Source organism: Equus przewalskii, chromosome 18, assembly GCF_037783145.1.
Source record: "Equus przewalskii isolate Varuska chromosome 18, EquPr2, whole genome shotgun sequence".
NCBI classification, from domain to species: domain Eukaryota; kingdom Metazoa; phylum Chordata; class Mammalia; order Perissodactyla; family Equidae; genus Equus; species Equus przewalskii.
Window position 1 is genome coordinate 23403320 of NC_091848.1, and position 18523 is coordinate 23421842.

The 18523-nt window shown below is 44.5% G+C and overlaps 2 protein-coding genes across 28 annotated transcripts in view; one reads left to right on the forward strand and one right to left on the reverse strand.

Moving 5' to 3' along the window:
* The window catches only part of MCF2L2 (MCF.2 cell line derived transforming sequence-like 2), a 240526-nt gene that overhangs the window by 49623 nt on the left and 172380 nt on the right, over positions 1 to 18523 (reverse strand). The gene's annotated exons all lie outside the window — the stretch shown is intronic.
* Positions 11259 to 18523, forward strand: part of B3GNT5 (UDP-GlcNAc:betaGal beta-1,3-N-acetylglucosaminyltransferase 5) — a 75648-nt gene continuing 68383 nt past the window's right edge. For 9 of the 20 annotated variants that reach the window (XR_011529370.1, XR_011529371.1, XR_011529372.1 and 6 more), the window contains exons 1-2: positions 11277 to 11640; positions 15497 to 15602. Coding sequence is in view for 5 of the 20 variants with exons in the window: in XM_070583250.1 (XP_070439351.1) it covers positions 12199 to 12402; positions 15497 to 15602 (310 nt within the window). In the remaining 15 variants the exon portion in view is untranslated. Of the gene's footprint in view, positions 11641 to 11798; positions 12730 to 15496; positions 15603 to 18523 lie in introns of those variants that run through there. The other 11 variants (XM_070583250.1, XM_070583249.1, XM_070583248.1 and 8 more) reach the window with 4 other exon arrangements.

Below are 18523 nucleotides of genomic sequence, written 5' to 3' on the forward strand. Positions count from 1 at the left end.
TGATCGCCTGCTTTATTATTCCAAAGCCTATAACTTTGTTCAATGATTTAACATCTAAAGTCATAAAGTATATATAATGTAGAGAAAGAACAGTAAATATTGGGAGTACTCAAATAAGTAATTTAAAAACCTTTAAACACCTAGAGCAATTTATGTCCTGATGGATATCTACCTGGAGATGGAGCACTAGTAATTAGGATACCAAATGGAGTTGACGATGCCAGATCAGCTTGCACTAATATACTCTACATTAGTGTACATTCTGGCACTTTGTGGCTCTCCCTCCACCCCCAACGCCCAGGAAATGGAGGCAGAATATGTTTTAAGGGACTATTTCTTCTCTGAAGTCATATTTCAAGGTAGCATACAAACAGCTTTGGATATCTGGTTCCATTCTATATGACACCTCATGTTTGTTTCAGTTGACACCATAACCAAGGGGCAAGAATGGAAACAATAGGCCTTTTAAAAAAGTGATTGTAGCCCTATTTGGTAAGCAAGATCATTAAAACACATATAGGTTAGGATTTCCTGATAAGTTTCTTCTTTGTCCCTGCATCCTAATCTGTTCCCCCTTTTAATCCTTGCCCCTCATCCTCCACCACCCTCATTTCCCAGCTCTCCCATAGAAGTGCATCCTTCTGGGAACCAGCCTGTCAGAAGTATATTTTTGCTTGTTAATTGTCAACACAATTTCCATCAAGAGTTTTCATTTATTCCTGGTATTTTATCAAATTATAGACATCAGATGTATTACAGATTTTCACTTTTTTTTTTAAAGATTTTATTTTTTCCTTTTTCTCCCCAAAGCCCCCCGGTACATAGTTGTGTATTCTTCGTTGTGGGTTCTTCTAGTTGTGGCATGTGGGACGCTGCCTCAGCGTGGTCTGACGAGCAGTGCCATGTCCGCGCCCAGGATTCGAACCAACGAAACACTGGGCCGCCTGCAGCGGAGCGCACAACTTAACCACTCGGCCACGGGGCCGGCCCCTACAGATTTTCACTTTTTAAAAATTAGTTTTCATCTATTACCCTCTTTGCCAAATTGAAATGTCTGTTTTTATCCTTCTCAAACTCTAGAGCATCTGTGGTGGGAATGCAAACTGGTGCAACCACTATGGAAAACAGTATGGCGATTCCTCAAAAAACTAAAAATAGAACTACCATATGACCCAGCTATCCCACTACTGGGTATCTACCCAAACAATTTGAAATCCACAATCCAAAGTAACGTATGCAGCCCTATGTTCATTGCAGCACTATTCACAATAGCCAAGACATGGAAGCAACCCAAGTGCCCATTGACTGATGATTGGATAAAGAAGATATGGTATACATATACAATGGAATACTAGTCAGCTAGAAAAAAAGACAAATTCATCCCATTTGCAATAACATGGAAGGACCTAGAGGGAATTATGCTAAGAGAAATAAGCCAGTCTGAGAAAGACAAATACCAGATGATTTCACTCATACGTGGAATATAAACAAGGCTGGGACAAAGAAAACAGTTCAGTGGTTACCAGGGGAAGGGGGGTGGGGATGGCACAGGGCGTGAAGGGGAGCACTTATGTGGTGACAGTTAAGAAATAATGTACAACTGACATCTCACATTGATGTAAACTATTATGAACTCAATTAAAAAATAATTTAAAAACTCTAGAGCATCTGACATAACGGATATTTATCCTCTTAAACCTTTCTCTTCCTTTGGTTTCTCTTTATTATTCAATCTTCATTCACCACCCACCTCTCTATTTCTTCTCTATTCCTTCATTGCTTTATCTTCCTCCTCCTGTCTAATATTGCCACTCCTCAAAGGTCTGAACTCAGGTTTCTAGGTTTCCTTCCCTCTTCTTCCCTCACGCTGTTGACTTTCTAACATCTTTGTTTTGCTCCCAGACCTTTGGTCATGCTCAAGCTCATGTTGCCAATGGTCTCACATGAATGCCTCCCGGACACCTCAATCATCTCAGGTTGAAACAGAACTCATTAGAGAGAAATAGCATGTGTATCAGTGGAACTGCCATTTTTCTAGGGTCCCTAAAGCTTTAATTTCAAACTCCTCCCTGCCACTATCACTTATATTCAATCTGTCACCAAGCCTTGTCATTTCATCTCTCAACATGCCTCTTGGAGTCATTGCTTATTGTGCATTTCCAGTGCCACCAATATAGAATACACTCTCCATTCCTCTCACCCTGAATAATTTGGCGCACTCCTAGCAGCTCAGCCTTACCTCTCAGATCCCTCTCCCAACAATCTATTTTGCAGATCACATGTCTATGCTCTTCCTAAAGCTCTATTTCCATCATGCCATCATTCTACCTCTTCAAAAACTTAAAATAGCTTTCAATTGACTACAACTGCCAATGTTTTTCCCAGGATTTCAAGATTCTCCATTCATGTAATAAGAATGTACTTAGGGAGCTTGACCTAAAGGTAAATCCAGACCTACAGATTCAGAACGGGGAGTGGTGAGTAGGAGCTACAGGTGGAATCTGTAATTTTCACAAGCACCCCAGATGATTCTAATGCAGATGTTCTGCTATTCAACTAAGTAACACTGATATGACCCACTTTTTTATTTTCTATTTTTATTTTTTGCCTTTTTGCTGAGGAAGATTTGCCCTGAGCTAACATCTGTTGCCAATCTTCCTCTTATTGTATGCGAGCCACTGCCAACGAACTTAACCACTAGGCCAGTGGGGCCAGCCCATGACTCAATCCTTTTACCCACCTCCCCCACTTTAGTTAGGCCAGTGTTATCATAATTTTACACTTTCTGTCAAATTCTAATCATTCCTGAAAACTCAGTTCTAATCCTCCTTCTTTCACGAAAACTTTTCCAACGGCTTCTGATGAAATCAGTACCACATTATTGTCCTTGCTTCCCAGGCAAAAATCATTAGATCCATTTACCAAACACTTTATTGGCTCCCTAATATGAGCCAGGCACCAATATAGGCACCTGGGTTCAAGAAATGTACCATAACTCCAGGCCGTAAAGCAGTTCATAGTCTAAAGGCAGAGACAAGAAAATCAATGACTCCAATGCATTGTGGTAATGTACCAGGTAGTCAAAGGAGTAGGGTGCAGAAGAGGGAATGCAATTAAGCAAAGGCTGGCAGGAGACACTGCCAATTTTGAGTTGAGTGAAGTCTAAGTCTAGTTTTAAAAAGAAAGGAACAAGGGAAAAAGGAGAGGGAAGTGTGTCCCTGGCCAAGGGGAACAGCATGAAGGAGGGACTGGAGGCAAAAGATGTATGCTCCACCAATACTTGTAAATTCTTTGGTGAGAATGGGCCAACAGTCTAGTGGGTTCATAAAATGCTAGAAGCAGATATAACCATAAAGACCATTCAGTTCATTCTTATTTTACAGATGAATAAACAGAGGCTCATAGCCATGAAGTGAAGTGCCCAAGGTCCATGGCTTTGGCCAAGTCAATATTCTTCCCAAGACATTGCCTTGTCTCTTTAGGCCCATGTTTGCGGTGCATCTAAAGTCCTGTTTGCTGATTATTAAATAAAACACAAATTCAAATGAAACTAGCATGGCATTATAAAAATACTGGGTTTCAGGAAGAAAGGTTTCCAAGTCTATTTCTATTTCCAATATACAGGGTAACCTTGAGCAAGTCACTTTCCTTCACAGAGTCTCTGTTACTTTAGGTGTCAAAAGGCTGAATTACACAATTTTGAGTATCCCTTCTGGCTCTCATAAATCATTCTCTAAACATATTACTATTTAATAAAATGTATGGCGTGGTCTTTGGTCTAATCGCACCTTGCTTTTCATTTCTCACAAGAAGCAAAGGTCGTAAGACTTTCTATTTATTCATAACCTCAGTTAAATGGTTAATATGTAGCTGAAATGCCCAACAGGACAGCAAGGAAAAGGGGAATCAACGTGGGCTGGAGAGGTTTGGAAGAAGGTGAAATCTGAACTGTCCTCTCTAAGAGGTAAGGACATGGCCAGGAAGACAGGAGGTGCTCCAGAAAGAAGGAGACAGGAGCAGAGTCGAGGAGTCCTGGCTATACATGGGGCCTTGTGGGAACCAGGCAGGTGGAACAGGGTCTGGATGGGGAGTGTGGCAGGCAGTGGGGAGCCCAGATGGAGGAGATGGTGGTCGTGCCAGCCTACAGTGTAGACTTGATGCAGGAGCCCAAGGGAAGGTGTAGGAGATTGATCTGGCCAACAGGGCGAGTAACTGTCTAGGAGACTGTTTCATCAAGCACAGAATGGGCCCTGAAGGTTCAGACTTAGGGAAACATTCCTAGCTTTACATCCTTCTTCTGTTTTGACTAGGTGTTCCATAATTACATAATAAATTCCCGGAACTATAAATGGTAACAACATGAAACACTAAAGACCTAAACAATGACCATGTTGAAGCAAATGATATTTTAAGCATTAATAAAAGGTCTGATGAAGATAAACAGCTCTCTGGCTCCCAGAAGGCTAAGAGTTGAGAGATTTGCTCAGTTGCTTCTTCTGCCATCCGTCCTCTCTTTTCCTCTTCTGTATCTCAGTTTCTATATTTTGTCTTATGTTAATTGGATTTGATCTCATCACTCTGATGTGTTTAGGGTAAACTACCTCAAATTCTCTTTGGAGGAGGATGGAGCATAAATAAATTATTATTAAAGTTTATACGGATGGATGCTCGCTCTTCAATACCACGTAATAAATAATGACAAAGTAATTTCATGCATCCTGCACTTTTTTTAAAGAGAAGTTGATTATAAACACAATCACATTAATCCCAATTCAAGTTAACAATCCTGCATTTGTACAGCATTTTAAGGATTATAAATCTTTTTTAAAAATTGTGGCAAAAGATACATAATATAAAATTTACCATTTAAACATTTTTTAAGTGTCCAATTCAGTGGTATTAAGTACATTCACGATGCTGGGCAACCATCACCAGAACTTTTCCATCATCCCAAACTGGCACTGTACTCACCAACCACCAGCTCCCCGCCCCCCCCCCCCGCCCCCCGCCCCCCGCCCCCACAGTCCTTGGTAACCTCTATTCCACTTTCTGGCTCTATGAATTTGCCTATTCTAGGTACCTTGATAAGTGGAGTCATACAATATTTGTCCTTTTGTGTCTGACTTATTTCACTTAGCATAATGTTTTCTAGGTTCATCCATGTTGTAGCGTGTGTCAGAATTTCATTCCTGTCTTAGGATGACTGTTTCTCATTGTTTCTATATACCACGTTTTGTTTATCCATTCATCTATTGATGGATACTTGGGTTGTTTGCTCCTTTCGGCTATTGTGAATAATGCTGCTATGAACATTGGTGTGCAAGTCTCTGTTTGAGTCCCTGTTTTCAATTCTTTTGGGTATATACCCAGAAGCAGTATTGCTAGATTATATGGTAATTCTATTCCTAATTTTTTGAGAAACGACCATACTGTTTTACAGAGAGGCTACACCATTTTATATTCCTACCAGCAATGCAGCAGGGTTTCAATCTCTCTACACCCTCATCAGCACTTATGATTTGCCTTTTTTTTTCTGGTAGCCACCTTAATGGTGTGAAGTAAAGTTGTTTTTTTAATGTGTACATTATCTTCCTTGATCCATTCAACGCTAGACAAAGAGCTCCTCCAGGGCAGATGTCCTGTCTTATTCATCCTTGTCCCCAGGCCTTACACGTAGGTAAATTCTCAATAAATGCTTATTAAATGGATGAATGATAGATTGAAGGAACAGACACCAATTCTCTGTGCAAAAGTAGACACTAATTGTTATTCTCATTTCACGGAAGAGGAAATTGGGACTTAGAGCATTAAATGACTTGATTGAGGTCAAAGTGCTGGCTAGGCGCTGCCAGCAAGAGGTCACGTCTGGGCCTTCTAGCTCTAAAACTAGTGATAAGGGACCTGATGTGCCAAGGGAGAATAGCAGTGCACTGAAATAGCACCCAGTATTCTGAGTCTGGAGCAGAGGTCCATAAGTGACAGGGCCTGCACAGGAAGGAGACAGAGAAGCAGGTTAGAGAAGAAGGGCTGGCTCAGGCCATCATTCGTTGATGCTTAGGATTCAGGGAATCTGGCTCCAATCTCAGAGCCTTGCTGCATAGGCATATCTGCTATCCACACATAACAAAGCATCATGTGAGAGATTTCTGGAACACCCAGGAGACTGCTGGAATACTGCTGATACGAAAATCATTACTACTCCAATTCACAGGAAAGGGTAGTACTGGTACTAACTCCAACAGGAACACCCAAGTAACTTGATAATCTTCAGCAACGAGAAGAAATTGTGGGGCCAGCCCCATGGCTGGGTGGTTGAGTTCGCGCCTTCTGCTTCGGCGGCCCAGGGTTTCATTGTTTTGGATCCTGGGCGAGGACATGGCACTGCTCATCACACCACGCTGAGGTGGCTGGCATCCCACATGCCATAAATAGAAGGACCCACAACTAGAGTATACAACTATGTACTGGGGGGCTTTGGGAAGAAGAAGAAGGGAAGAAAAAAATGAAGATTGGCAACAGATGTTAGCCCAGGTGCCAATCTTTAAAAAGGAAAAAAGAAGAAGAAGAAATTGTGAAGTAGTTAATAAGCTTCCACTGCTGCAAAAATGAAATTCTCAAAGATAAAAAACATGTATAAAATAGTCAAAGATCAAAAATGCTGAGAAGAGACCTACACTTTCTCTGCCCTGTGCACTACTTCTGCGGACCTATTTGCGCCTTTAGCTACCCAGCAGGCATCCCTTCATTCTATTAATCCTTTTCCTCCCGAGAGAGTTTGTTTGCTTATTTACTATGATAGAAACATATTGCTTTCTAGGATTCTTTAGACCTACATCTGCTGGATCAAATAAGTGTTAATACTGGGCTTTATGACTTAGACCATCAGACCAACCAAGACTGATGCATGCAATGCATATGTTTCAGATCACATGATTTATCAAGGACTTTAGAATTGACTCTTTACAAGTTCTGTTAGAAGAAAAATCTCAGTATAGCAAAACTATTTCTAACTCCTAACTAATGATTCACTTATTTTAAGTAATACTCAACATAATCCCAAGCAGGCCTATAATTGCCTCTTAGAATTGGATTGAGTAGGATTTGAACCACATATGCTCCATAAAGCAGGCAATGAGCACTTAGCAATGATTAACTATTGAGAAACGGGAAATAGAGAATTATATTTTAGCTGTCCCTTACATACCAGCACAACCAAAATTAAGGGCAAAATTTCTAACACAAATGATTGCATCTGGGCCAGGCACGTAGCCCCCATGTCATAGTCAATAACCATTTTCTGAATATCTCCATGAGCTGCAATTTTCTTCTTTTCGTCTCTTGGTTCCATCTCTTGGATCCATCATAGGATCCAAATCGTTTTGCTCAGTTTAGGTAGCTGTGGCAAGGCTGTGCCAATTGTTTTTTGGGTTTTTTCTTTCTTTCTTTTTCTTTTTTTTTCCTCCTCTATTTTTTATTGAGGTTATGATAGTTTACAACCTTGTGAAATTTCAGTTGTACATTATTACTTGTCAGTCATATAGTAGGTTATGCCAATTGTTTTCTAAAATACAGGTATTAATCAGACAGCATTCAAGATTGTCCCTATACAAATGTCACTCAGTCACTCAATTTGGAGAAGCCTCCTGAGTAGGAGAGAAGGAGGTGGAGTTAGAGGCGGCCCCTGGGGACTTGCACAGAATGCTGTATGCCCTGGAGTGTGCAATGTGGGTCTGATCTGCAGGGTGGGAGAGGAGAAAAATGCTGAGGGACACTGTCAGGGAGTGGACCGGGACACTGTCACAGGGCTGTCTGAGCATTTGCAACGTGGAGAGAAGACCTGTGCCAGCCTCACTCCCACCCTGAATCCTCTCCCCCAACACCCTCCCCCGAGTAAGACCCACCCTGTCCACAGCACAGCTCTACTGGACCAAGGAGGGACCCAGCAAGCAGGGCCTGCCTCTCCAGGACTGTCCCTGCCCCCGAGGGCCCCTGCTGAGGGGTGGACGGGCACATAAGAGACACCCTTATGTGCTGATGTGGAAGGAGATGACCAGTTAAGGAGGGCCTCCCCTGTGCAAAGGAGAAGAGAAAGGGACAGAATGGCTTCTGGGAATGGCCTGCAGTGAGTGCCTCTCTCTGCTGTCAGTGCCCTCATCTCCCAGTTCTGCGTGTAGCAGTATGGTTGCATCCAACTGCCGAGGTCCTGGAATGAGCGAGGATGCCGGACGGTGCCAAACCACAGGAGCAGGAGCGAGAGCGTAGGAAAGGGCTGGTGTGCCTCCAGTGTCAGCTTTGGGGCCATGCTGGCATCAAGGGAGAAGCACACTGGGGCCATTGTACTGCAGATGAGGCTTCTGGAAACGAAAGCTTGAACATTTGATGAATATGGGAAACTTTCAGCAGAAATTCAGTTTTACCAGCAGTTAATACGTATTCACTCCATGCAAGGCATTGAGGGGGTTCTCCAAGGGAACTGGGGACGAGCAGGATGTGGTCTCCACCTTCAAGAGGTCTGAGGACTCTCAAAAGAGTAGGGGAAACAGATCCACAGACAATTTATACAGCGACAAAATGACACCGACTGTTATTGACATGTGACACCCAGGGCTGGGTCCACTGGTGAGGACGAGGAGGATTCTGGCCTTTGGGGCATTTAAGCCCCATCCATTCACTGGTTCATAAGCACGTATTTGGATATTCCATTTCGGACATGCTGGCTTCAGACTGATGTGACACATTTAAGTGAAGACATTCAAGTTTGGAGCTCAGAATCTAGACTAGAACTATAATCAGGGTCTAAAGGCAATGGGTGAGATCACCAAGGAGCAGGTGTGGTGAGAAAAGAACAGCCAAAGGAAGTGCGTGGGTGGGAGGGGCTGGCAGGCAGTAAAGAGGGAGGAGGCAGCCAAGGAGCTGTGGCATTACTTTAACGGGAGATGCTGTACTCACAGAAAATGCATCTCCAGAGATGTGAAACAGCAGGTCGTTCTAGAGCGATGATGCTGGGATGCAGCACGAAAACCGCCCCTGCCACGGAGCGAGAGAAGCTTTCTGCAGCCCGTGGGCATGAGATGACGGCCGTCCACCCAGCCCGTGAGGACTGCCTGAGCCACGCTCAGCACTTCACACACGTTATTGTCACTGTATTCAGTGCTCACTGCACCCTTCCAGGCGGGAATTACTGTGGGGCGCAGAGAGGCTGGGTCACTGCCCAGATCACGTGGCCAGAAGGAGGCTGGGCCAGGATTCCACCCCATCTCTCTAGCAGCCTGGGGCTTGCATGAAGGCTCACCGGTTTCAGAATACACAGCTGTGGTGTGCCTGAATTCACAGGACAGGGCCTGTGCAGGGTCTGTGAGGAGATGTCCTAGTGGACAGAATCCAGAAAGAGCAAATTAAGCTGAACAAGCCAAGCCTGACACCATGTCGACTTGCTTCCGTTGTGTTAGGTATTGAGTCAGTCAGTTACCACACCCGTTTCTCCCTGCATGCTTTCAGTAACACTTGTCTCTTCTTTGGGTCTCTTACACTTCTTCTATCTCCCAGGTTCTCTTGTGCTTGGGATTCAGTCCTTTTTCCCCACGACTAATGCTACATGCCCTCTTGCCCTACTCTCTCATCTTCTTGCCTGCATCTGCTTCTCCCTCTGCCCTTTCTCTACCTGATCTTGTCCCTTCGAAATCTAACATGCAAATTGCAATTACTCTCATTTTTCAAATTTACCATCTTGATGTCACAGTTTTCTTTTTCCAGTATTTTCCATAATTCTCTAGTGCTCTGCGAAGCAAATTCATGAGATTGAGATCCAAAGGCATTTATAAGTCTAATTGTAACGCTCTTTGTTCACAAGAAGCTACTGTGGACACTGAGGGCAAGGCCATACTGTCTTCCTTCTTTGTGATGGTCCAATCAGCATCACCACCATCATCTCGTTTTATTTGCAACTAATTTCAAAATCTTCACGCACTCTTTCCCAATAAAAGAAACTGAGTGCTCTGTTTGATACCATCAAGCCTATCATTCTCTTCCTCTCCTTCCGGGGTGGGATGGAGAGCCAGCCTCCTATAGGAAATCCTCCCAGATGGGCAAAGGAGCCTCCCAGACTTCTGCCCCCTTCCCTGTGTGGCATGGGCTTGTGTGGGCACTGGGACAGGCATTCTGAGCCACTCTCCTCATCCCCATCTCTCATCCACACTCTCTCCCCTCCTCCCATCAGAAGCCACACATTCTTCACCAATCTCCTGACTTACTTTTGAAATCATTTATCTATCTGAAGTGTCCATCTCCATAAAGGATGGTGTGAACATGTGATTTTTATATGTATTTGTCAATGTTAGGATCAGTTTGTATTTCTTGTGTGTACCGTCCTATGGCTTGGTGCATGTGGAATACACACATGCTGACATGTGGACCTATGCGGGCCTAGTTCCAAATGACCTGAAAGGAATATTGTGGTAACTGAACATTGGCACGTAAATGCAACATACGGATATGATCCCTGGGGGGTGATGTATGTGGGACTGCCCTCGGGATTTTATGTTGCCTAGGTAAACCGGGGAGGTGATTTGCACTGTGCTAATAACAAATCAGCTTATTTATGGGTCACTGTGAGTGACTCCCTTACAAGCTACATTACAGAAATATTTGTCTGTGGTCTGACATCCATGTGGCACTATAGTCTGAGTTGATAATAGCTGAGCCACCCTCTCTATAGGTAATATATGAGAAGAACGGCATGGTTGAAAATATGCTAAAGGGCTTAAAGAAAGCAATTACAAAACCTCCTAAAAATCTAGTTTGAACTAACAAGTACAACAAGTAAACTGTGTTTACAGTTTCAAACTCTGATTCAGTAACCTACTTGAAAACCACTACCTGGTTTATTCCTTTTACAATAACAAACCCAAAGTTTTTATTTTACTAAAGTATATGGGTTAATCCTTTGTTTTCTGTCCTTTCTGAAATATGTATAATTACAAAATCACTCCATACCACCTCTGCTGTATGGTAATGTTTGGTCTGTAAGGAGGATGCTAGAACACTGGGGGAGCAAGAAGCCGAGTCCATAGAGGATTTATTTATAACCTCTTTGCTTCAGTAGAAAGCTACATTCTCCTGGTTTTGTCTAGTTATGTGCATTAAGTATTTCGAATGCGGAAAACAGCTCAAAGAGGACATTCATGCTGATTCGGGCTCACAGTTGATCATCTGAGTAAATGACCTCAATTAAACCGAGGAGGCGAAAGGAAGCACTTCCTGGAGCTACCACGCAACACATTAGGGCGGGACCCATCACCTTCGCGAACACCCCGGGGTGGTGGCGGAGCCGCAGGCCACTGGGCTTTGGCAGCGACTCAAAGAGGCGCAGGGAACGCACTCCAGCGGGGTGCGGGGGCGGCCCCGGGCTGCGGCGTCCCCGCCCTCCGCTGCGAGCCCCTGATTGGGTCCGCACCGTCGCCCCAGCTCCAGCCGGCTCCCCGCCGGGGCAGCGAGCCCAGCCGAGCCGAGCGCGGGCTGCCGGGTCCTCGCCCAAGATTTAAAACGAGCAAGTTTTGTTCTTGAGACCAATGACTGTCGCTCCGATGTTGGGAGGAAAGCCGACGCCTGCTTTAGGAGTTTAACAAGCTGGGGTTACACTTGGTGAGTTTTGCTTTAAGCTCTCTTTGAAATTATACTGGGTTTGAAGGTAAAATCATTGGCGAGCGGGGTGATGCCCTCTCCACTGTAGTTTTGTAACGAACCGCTGTAGTGAAGCTTTAGTTTGCTGTAAATTAGAGTTTCCTTTCTTTGTCATTTAGGTCCCCAGAAGCTCAAGGCGTAAGTGGTGTGACAGGAGATCTTTACAAGGCTAGCCTGCCCTTAGAACTCTTGCTCCAAAAAGGAAAATAAGATGTTCAGAGAACGGCAACTCAGTCCAAACTTACCTCCCAGAGATGAGGAACTGTTGCTTGTTCTGAACGAATGCATCATTAGTCCCACACACTGGACCTAATGAAAAGTGTATTGAGACCAGTTGTTTCATATGGAAACGCATCTATTAAGAGGTGATCGATCGTCTGATTAAAAACATTGCTCTGCAGCCGACCGCATCCCAGCTGGGGCCGAGGCCCCTCGTGGGTGGAAATCTTGTCTTCCTTCCGGATCGCCGAAAGGGGGAAGTTCTAGCACGCTCGGCGGGGATAAACCTCATCTCCTCGGATGGTTTGTTCTTTGTGCCGGGGACCGGAGACGGGCTCCCTGGGCGTGCAGGGAGGGCTCCGGGCCACCGAGCCTCTGCCCCGCCCTGCCCGGTCCCTGCCCGGCCGGACAGCCCCGCCCCGCGGCGCCGCGCCTCCTGGCCGGAGCAGCTCTCGGGCTCCGGGAAAGGAGACTCGGGGTCTCTTCTGCTCCCTCTTGGTCCAGGTGAGGGCTCTGAAGGGCCGAGAGGGGAAGAGAGTCGCCAGGAGGCGACGGCACGTTCTTCCACTCGGGGCTCCAGGACTGTAGGTTGGGACGCGCGCGGGGGCCGGGGAGCGCCGCTGGAGAGGCACCCGGCCCGGCCCGCTGACCCGGCCCGGCGTCGGGAAGCTGGGCCGGCCCTGCTCGCCGCGGGGGAGCGCTGCCCGCGGCCGAAAGCGCGGCGGGGAAGGAGGGCGCCTTCCCTCCCCGGAGCGCCTTTGTTCGGCCCGGCCTGCGGGCGGGCGCCCGGCGGCCGTGACCCCGGGCCGAGCCGTCGCCCAGGTGCGCCAGGTAGGCTGGGGGCCCCGGGGCTCCGGTTGGGGTCGAGATTCCCGGGGCCGGCGGGGTTCCCCTCCCTACGGGGCTCCCGGGAGGCGGCCGCCGCGCCGCGATGCCGAAACCGGCCGGAGCGCGGGAGTCAGCGGGCGCACGGCGCGCCCTGCGGGCCTCGGTTTCTGGCCGGGGGCTCCCCACCTGGCTGCCGCCCTGGGCTGCCGGGGTGAATTCGGGCAGAAGGCCCGCGTCGGGGTGGGAATTAGAAAACCGCCAGACTGGGGCAGCTTTCGGCGAGTTACTGGCAGGGGAAATGGAGACGAGGAAGTGGGCAGGCCCGGGAAACTAGGAAACGAGACCTCTCTAGCGGGGAGGTCTTTCTACTTTTCTTTGATTGTGCAGAATTTTATTTTGCATCCTAATGTGACAGAGTCAGTTGCGCTTACTCAGATACTGTATAGGTCAAACTAGCAACTTTGCATCCGACTCTGACTACACACCCTACAATTTTTTCTTTCCCAGTGTTGGTTTTCATAGGTTATGGATCGTGTTAAAGGGACACCAATGTCGTAACCGCATAGTGGCTTAGTGGCAGCTAGTAGCTCATATTTAGGGTAATTCTCTGATGAAAGTACATCCATTAGAATTGGATTTGTTCCTCTGTGCCTTTATTTTGGGAAACTTTGCCTGGTCCCTATGGGGGAAGGGAGAGGGATGTAAGAAGATGAAGCTGACCCAGAAAAGGATGATTGAAGGTACTTGTATTTAGTGGCCATCCTGAACTTTCTGAAAGGGTGATTGGTGATTAGCTGCTGAGGTTTTAACTTTCTCCAAAGAAACTTAGGGTAGATTTTAGTTCTTGTCATGGGGTGGCTCTCTGTGTCCTTTACTCCTTCTCCCACAGGCATGCCCCCTCAGTATTTATTGAGCATCCTCTGAGGAGGAAGCTGACTCATTCTGACCCATCTCGGTCTTCAGGGGATCATGGTGACACCTGAAAATGGGGATGAGTGTTATGACTCATGTTCAAGCTGAAGCTCAGAGAAGCTGTTCCTGAGGAAGTGAGAAATGAAGGATGATTGGGAGACATAGATGATATTCCACATAAAGTGCTTTGCCCACACACACAAACACATACACACACAAAACTCAGAAGGTGGGGAAGAAGTTTCAAAGTAAAGTGCAGGCTCTAGCAAGTAAAAATGTCAAGTTACATTTCCTTAAAATCGAGATCAATTTTCCCTTTTATGAAAGACTGGTTCAAATGATGAGATTGTAAGAAAAGGAAATAACTTTCTAATTCTTAAATATAGAACAGCGTGAATAACAACACATGACCCATTTGAACTGGGTCATCTTTTAAAATGGGTCACTTTGGCTAGAATCACTGCACTTGGTGACTTTCAAATTGTAGAGTTGGAGTTCTTTCTGAGGACCAGCTGCACTAGGAGCCACCTAACAGAACATAGGATGTGGTAGAAAGAGACTGGGAGAAATTCAGGAGGAAATGGTCTCTTCTCAAAGTGACAGAATGAATCCTGTCTTTTAGGAATTTTGTATGCGTTCCACTCAATAGGTCTAAGATTTGCGTTTTATGGCACATTATACTACCTTTTTTGGATTATTTTTATAGCCATTATTTTATTCCATTGTTAGAATGATCTTGTGAGGAGATGCACACATTGTATCTATGTTCCAGAAATTGAGGAATAGCAAATTATTACAAGAGCTCTGCCATTTGACACAGAATCCCTGCCAGCAAAGATTTAGCCGGAACAGTGTAAATCTAGAATGTTTTTCTTATAGTATGCATATATATAGGTGCTATAAGAATCTTCATATTTAAAGGTTAAAAAAATTGATCAGGTGAGATGTAAACTTGAATACACAAAAGTGATTTTGTACATTTTAATGCTGGACATTATGAGGCTGGCTTTGATCTGTAACTTATTTTTTAAGATTTATCTTTCACAGTGAAGGCTATAATGCTAGAAGTTAAAACTAAACTTTAAAACTGAAGTTTCAGTTTTCTACAGAAAGGAATGTTCTTCCAAGTCTGCTGGCAATAAGCCCCCAAAAGTCTGAGTTCAAAGTACTATTATACAGCTCAAGATCTCCTCAGATTTCATATTTTATCTCTTTTATTCCTTTCCTACAACTCTTTCTACAACTTTTTGATAGTGCTCTACGCAAAGTAAGTTTAAACATTGTCTCAACTCCCATTTCCTTCTCCATAATTTACAGGGCTTTATAATTTTTTGGCTGTGACATCTTCACTGAAATGTATTTTGAAGCGTTTGTGGGAACCACATTGTTCTTTCCTGTCAGGAATAATGGAAGACCATGTTCCGTGAAACAGGGATGATAACTTCTGTTCTCAGTCTCAACAGTATTTGGGGTTTGTTAAGTGGCCCTTAGCAATCAGATCAGTATTTTTAAAAACTCATATCTAATAAATATTTTTTTGAGAAGAAGGATATTAAGAGTATAGCTCAGCATTTTAAAAGGAAGATAACCCCTAAAGAATATTAGCCATCTACTAACTAAACCATCCTGGTAAAGATGCTTGAACAATTTCTAGAGAAGAGAAATTAGCATATATTGAACACTTGATCTGGACCATACCGTGTCAATAAATTATCTCAAATGATCCTCAGAAAACACTGTGTGGTACATGGTTTAGAGATAAGTGAAGCTCATGTGACCAGTAAATGGAAGCACCAAAATATAAATCTGCTTTTGTTCACATTCTAAAACTCTTGGCTTTTCCTCTCGCCTCCTTCAGGTCCAGATTCCAGGTTGCACCAGAACATTTACTCACTCTGGTAGGAGATCTGCACAGGAAACATCTCTGCAGCCTTCCCAGCATCCTGTCTGTGGCCCACCACGCAGTACGTGATAAATTAATGTTTGTTGAGTTAATTAAATATAGCCATTACCTACTTTCAGGGCTGCCCAGCATAATGCTTGGAACAGGGTAGGTGCTTAATAATCGGTAGTTAACTTATTATAGGAAATGTTGATCAACTGAGACAGAAACGTGTTAAATATACCTCTTCTGTTTTATACTATCATTTATTTTTGTACTCTGTAAACCTTCAATCAAATGTTGTTTCCAAATATATGGGACATATATTTGTCCCAGAATGAGACATCAATTGCCAGTGGACAACAGGCTTATATAACAGATTTATACTGGGTTATATTGTCACCTTATTTCTAAATCACTGTTTTTCATACCATATTGACCTCAGCTGTGTACGACGACTCTTTCATTTCATCCAATACTTGCTTAAAGCATCCCCTCTGAGTCCTATACTTTTTACTTTCCTCTCTTTCCTTCCTCCCCACTTTTTTTTTTTTTACCTCCTCTGCCACTTTGGATCTCCACCCTTAAATCCCCCAATCTTCTTTGTGGAGGAAAGACTTTATGTACCCAAAGGACACAGACTCACAAGGCCACTTATACCCACTGTCTATGCTACTGGGATCAAGTAAAGAAAGGGAAAATTGAGATGGAGGTTTAGGAAAAGGGTACGTTAGTAAAGAAAATGAGAACAAACTGACAAAATGCATGTGGTAGCAAAATATAAATGACTCCAAACTTCAGACAGTGAAGCAAATTCTTTGCCTTCTTGGGTCACTTCTCTTGGCCCTGCCCCACCGGCTTCCCTGCCCTCCCATCCTGATGGGAGCTCCAGGAAGAGCAGCTGTGCCAGGACCAGGGAGGAAGGGCAGCTGAGGTGCTCAGGGATGGGGCTCGGAACCCATCAGCTGCTTCTGAGCTGCAACAAGGTCTGGAATTTTATGGAGGTTACATGGGTAACCCCATGACTCGGTGCCTCCGTTTCTTCAAGATGGGGAGCTCATTTCTCCCTCATAGGTTGTTGTGAGGCTTAAAGTGTTACTATACGTGTACAGCATTCAGAACAGAGCCTGGTGCACGGTCAACACATCCATGTTAGTAACTGTTGTTAGAGTGGGCAAAAGGAGACAGGTGTTCTTCAGTAGGCAAGAACACAACTGACAGGAATCATTTAAAAGACCAAGCAACCCTGTCAACCCAAACAGCTCGACAATGAAAACAGAGATCCAAGCTAAGAAAAGCAAGTCTCTGATCTCTGCGACCTACTGTATATTTCAGCTTTTTTGTTTGTTTCAAATTCTGCATAATCACACTGGTTACTGGGAATTTTTAGTGACTTTTAATTAACTCCTCTGAAGTATAATAAGACTCTATAATCCCTTGTCACCAGTACCTTAGTGCTTGTATTTACTTAGGGCCTGTCTCCCTGTTTACTTGATATTTCCCTGTCTCACCAGCAAACAGAAATCTACACCCATGTTTAACTTATTAAAAAACATATAGCTTAATTTATGTGGGCGGGGAGCTTGTTACTGGATTCATACTGTAGGTTTTACAACCCAGGTTTTCCTTCTGTCCCAGCTCTATGCTTGTTAAGTTGGAATTTAAAGTCTTTGGACTAACATTGAATCAAGAACTAACTCTGTAAACGTATTCTTTGCAGAGTGATAACTCCAAGTGGATTCTAATCTTTGTCCTTGAGCCAGTTTTATAGACAAAGTCACAGCCACAAAACACCTGAAGACAGCAGTTGGGTAAAATTTGTCCTTTTTTTACAGGCCTTATATTGGAAACACTCAAATTTGAATTAAAGAATAAAATACCAAGTGAGAGAATATCTAATTTTTCACACTTAAAATATGAGTTGTAAATTCAAATTTTAGGTTGCTTCCTTCTTTCTGGAGCAAATAGAACCAGTTGTGTCATAGCACCAATTACTACAACTAATTTACTAAGAAATACCTATGAAGATCAAGTTATAGCCTTTTCAGTAAATTCAGGGCTTTTTATTCCTGATTTCTTTTAACATGGCTGTTTGGCTCCTGAGGATTCGTCCTCATTATGTTTAACAGAGAAAAGATGATCAAAACAAGCCAGGAAAAAAATACTTGGAATGTAGGACAAAATACAACATAGGGATGGGACGGAAATGTTATCCGTCTGTCGTTTGAGCTATGCCTGGACAGGAACCAAAAATCATCTCTCGCGTGGGACTTTAAGTAATACAATTTTAAATGTAAACGGTATAAAGTACTGAGGCTTTCTGAAATTTTAATTGTGACTTACTGGAGGAGCATCATTAGTTTATAGTCGTATTTGTTGCACTTTTAAATTTTGTGCCCCAGATGAGTGCCTCCCTTGCCTCTCCCTAACCCTGGCCCCAACAGTCAGTGAGCTTGTAGAGGGAATGGTCAAGATAGGCGAGCGTGGGAATCCGTGAAAAGGAGGCACGGTGGGGATGAGAAGGTGACGATGTGTCTGATGTCTTCTTTCTTGTGGAGGCAGGAGGTGAAGTCATCAGCTAAGAGCGAGGAGGACCTTGGGAGTGGTGGGGGTCTGAGCATGGCTGGTGAAGAGGCTGGGAGATGAGGAGGTCCAGGACAAGTGGAGGAGGTCACACAACATCGAGTACCCTGCCTACAGCTAGATCCTGCCATTTGTAGTGATGCTGTCTGCCTGGCATGTCACGCTTCTCCAGCAGCCTGGCAGGGTTGCAGGAGTAGAGAAGAAGGGAGTGACCCAACATCTGGGGTTGTTGGGCTGGAAGGACAGGAACCAGGGAGAGGAGAGCAAAAGTGTCAGATGGTTCCACCTCTGAGACAGGGAGGTGAGTGAGAAGAAAGGTCAGGAGATTGCCGGGTGGGGCAAGAGTGCTGGGGGCAGGCACAGGATTCCAGATGAATCTTTAGAAGTTAGGGTTGAAAGTGGGTGTACTGGAGAGTGAGT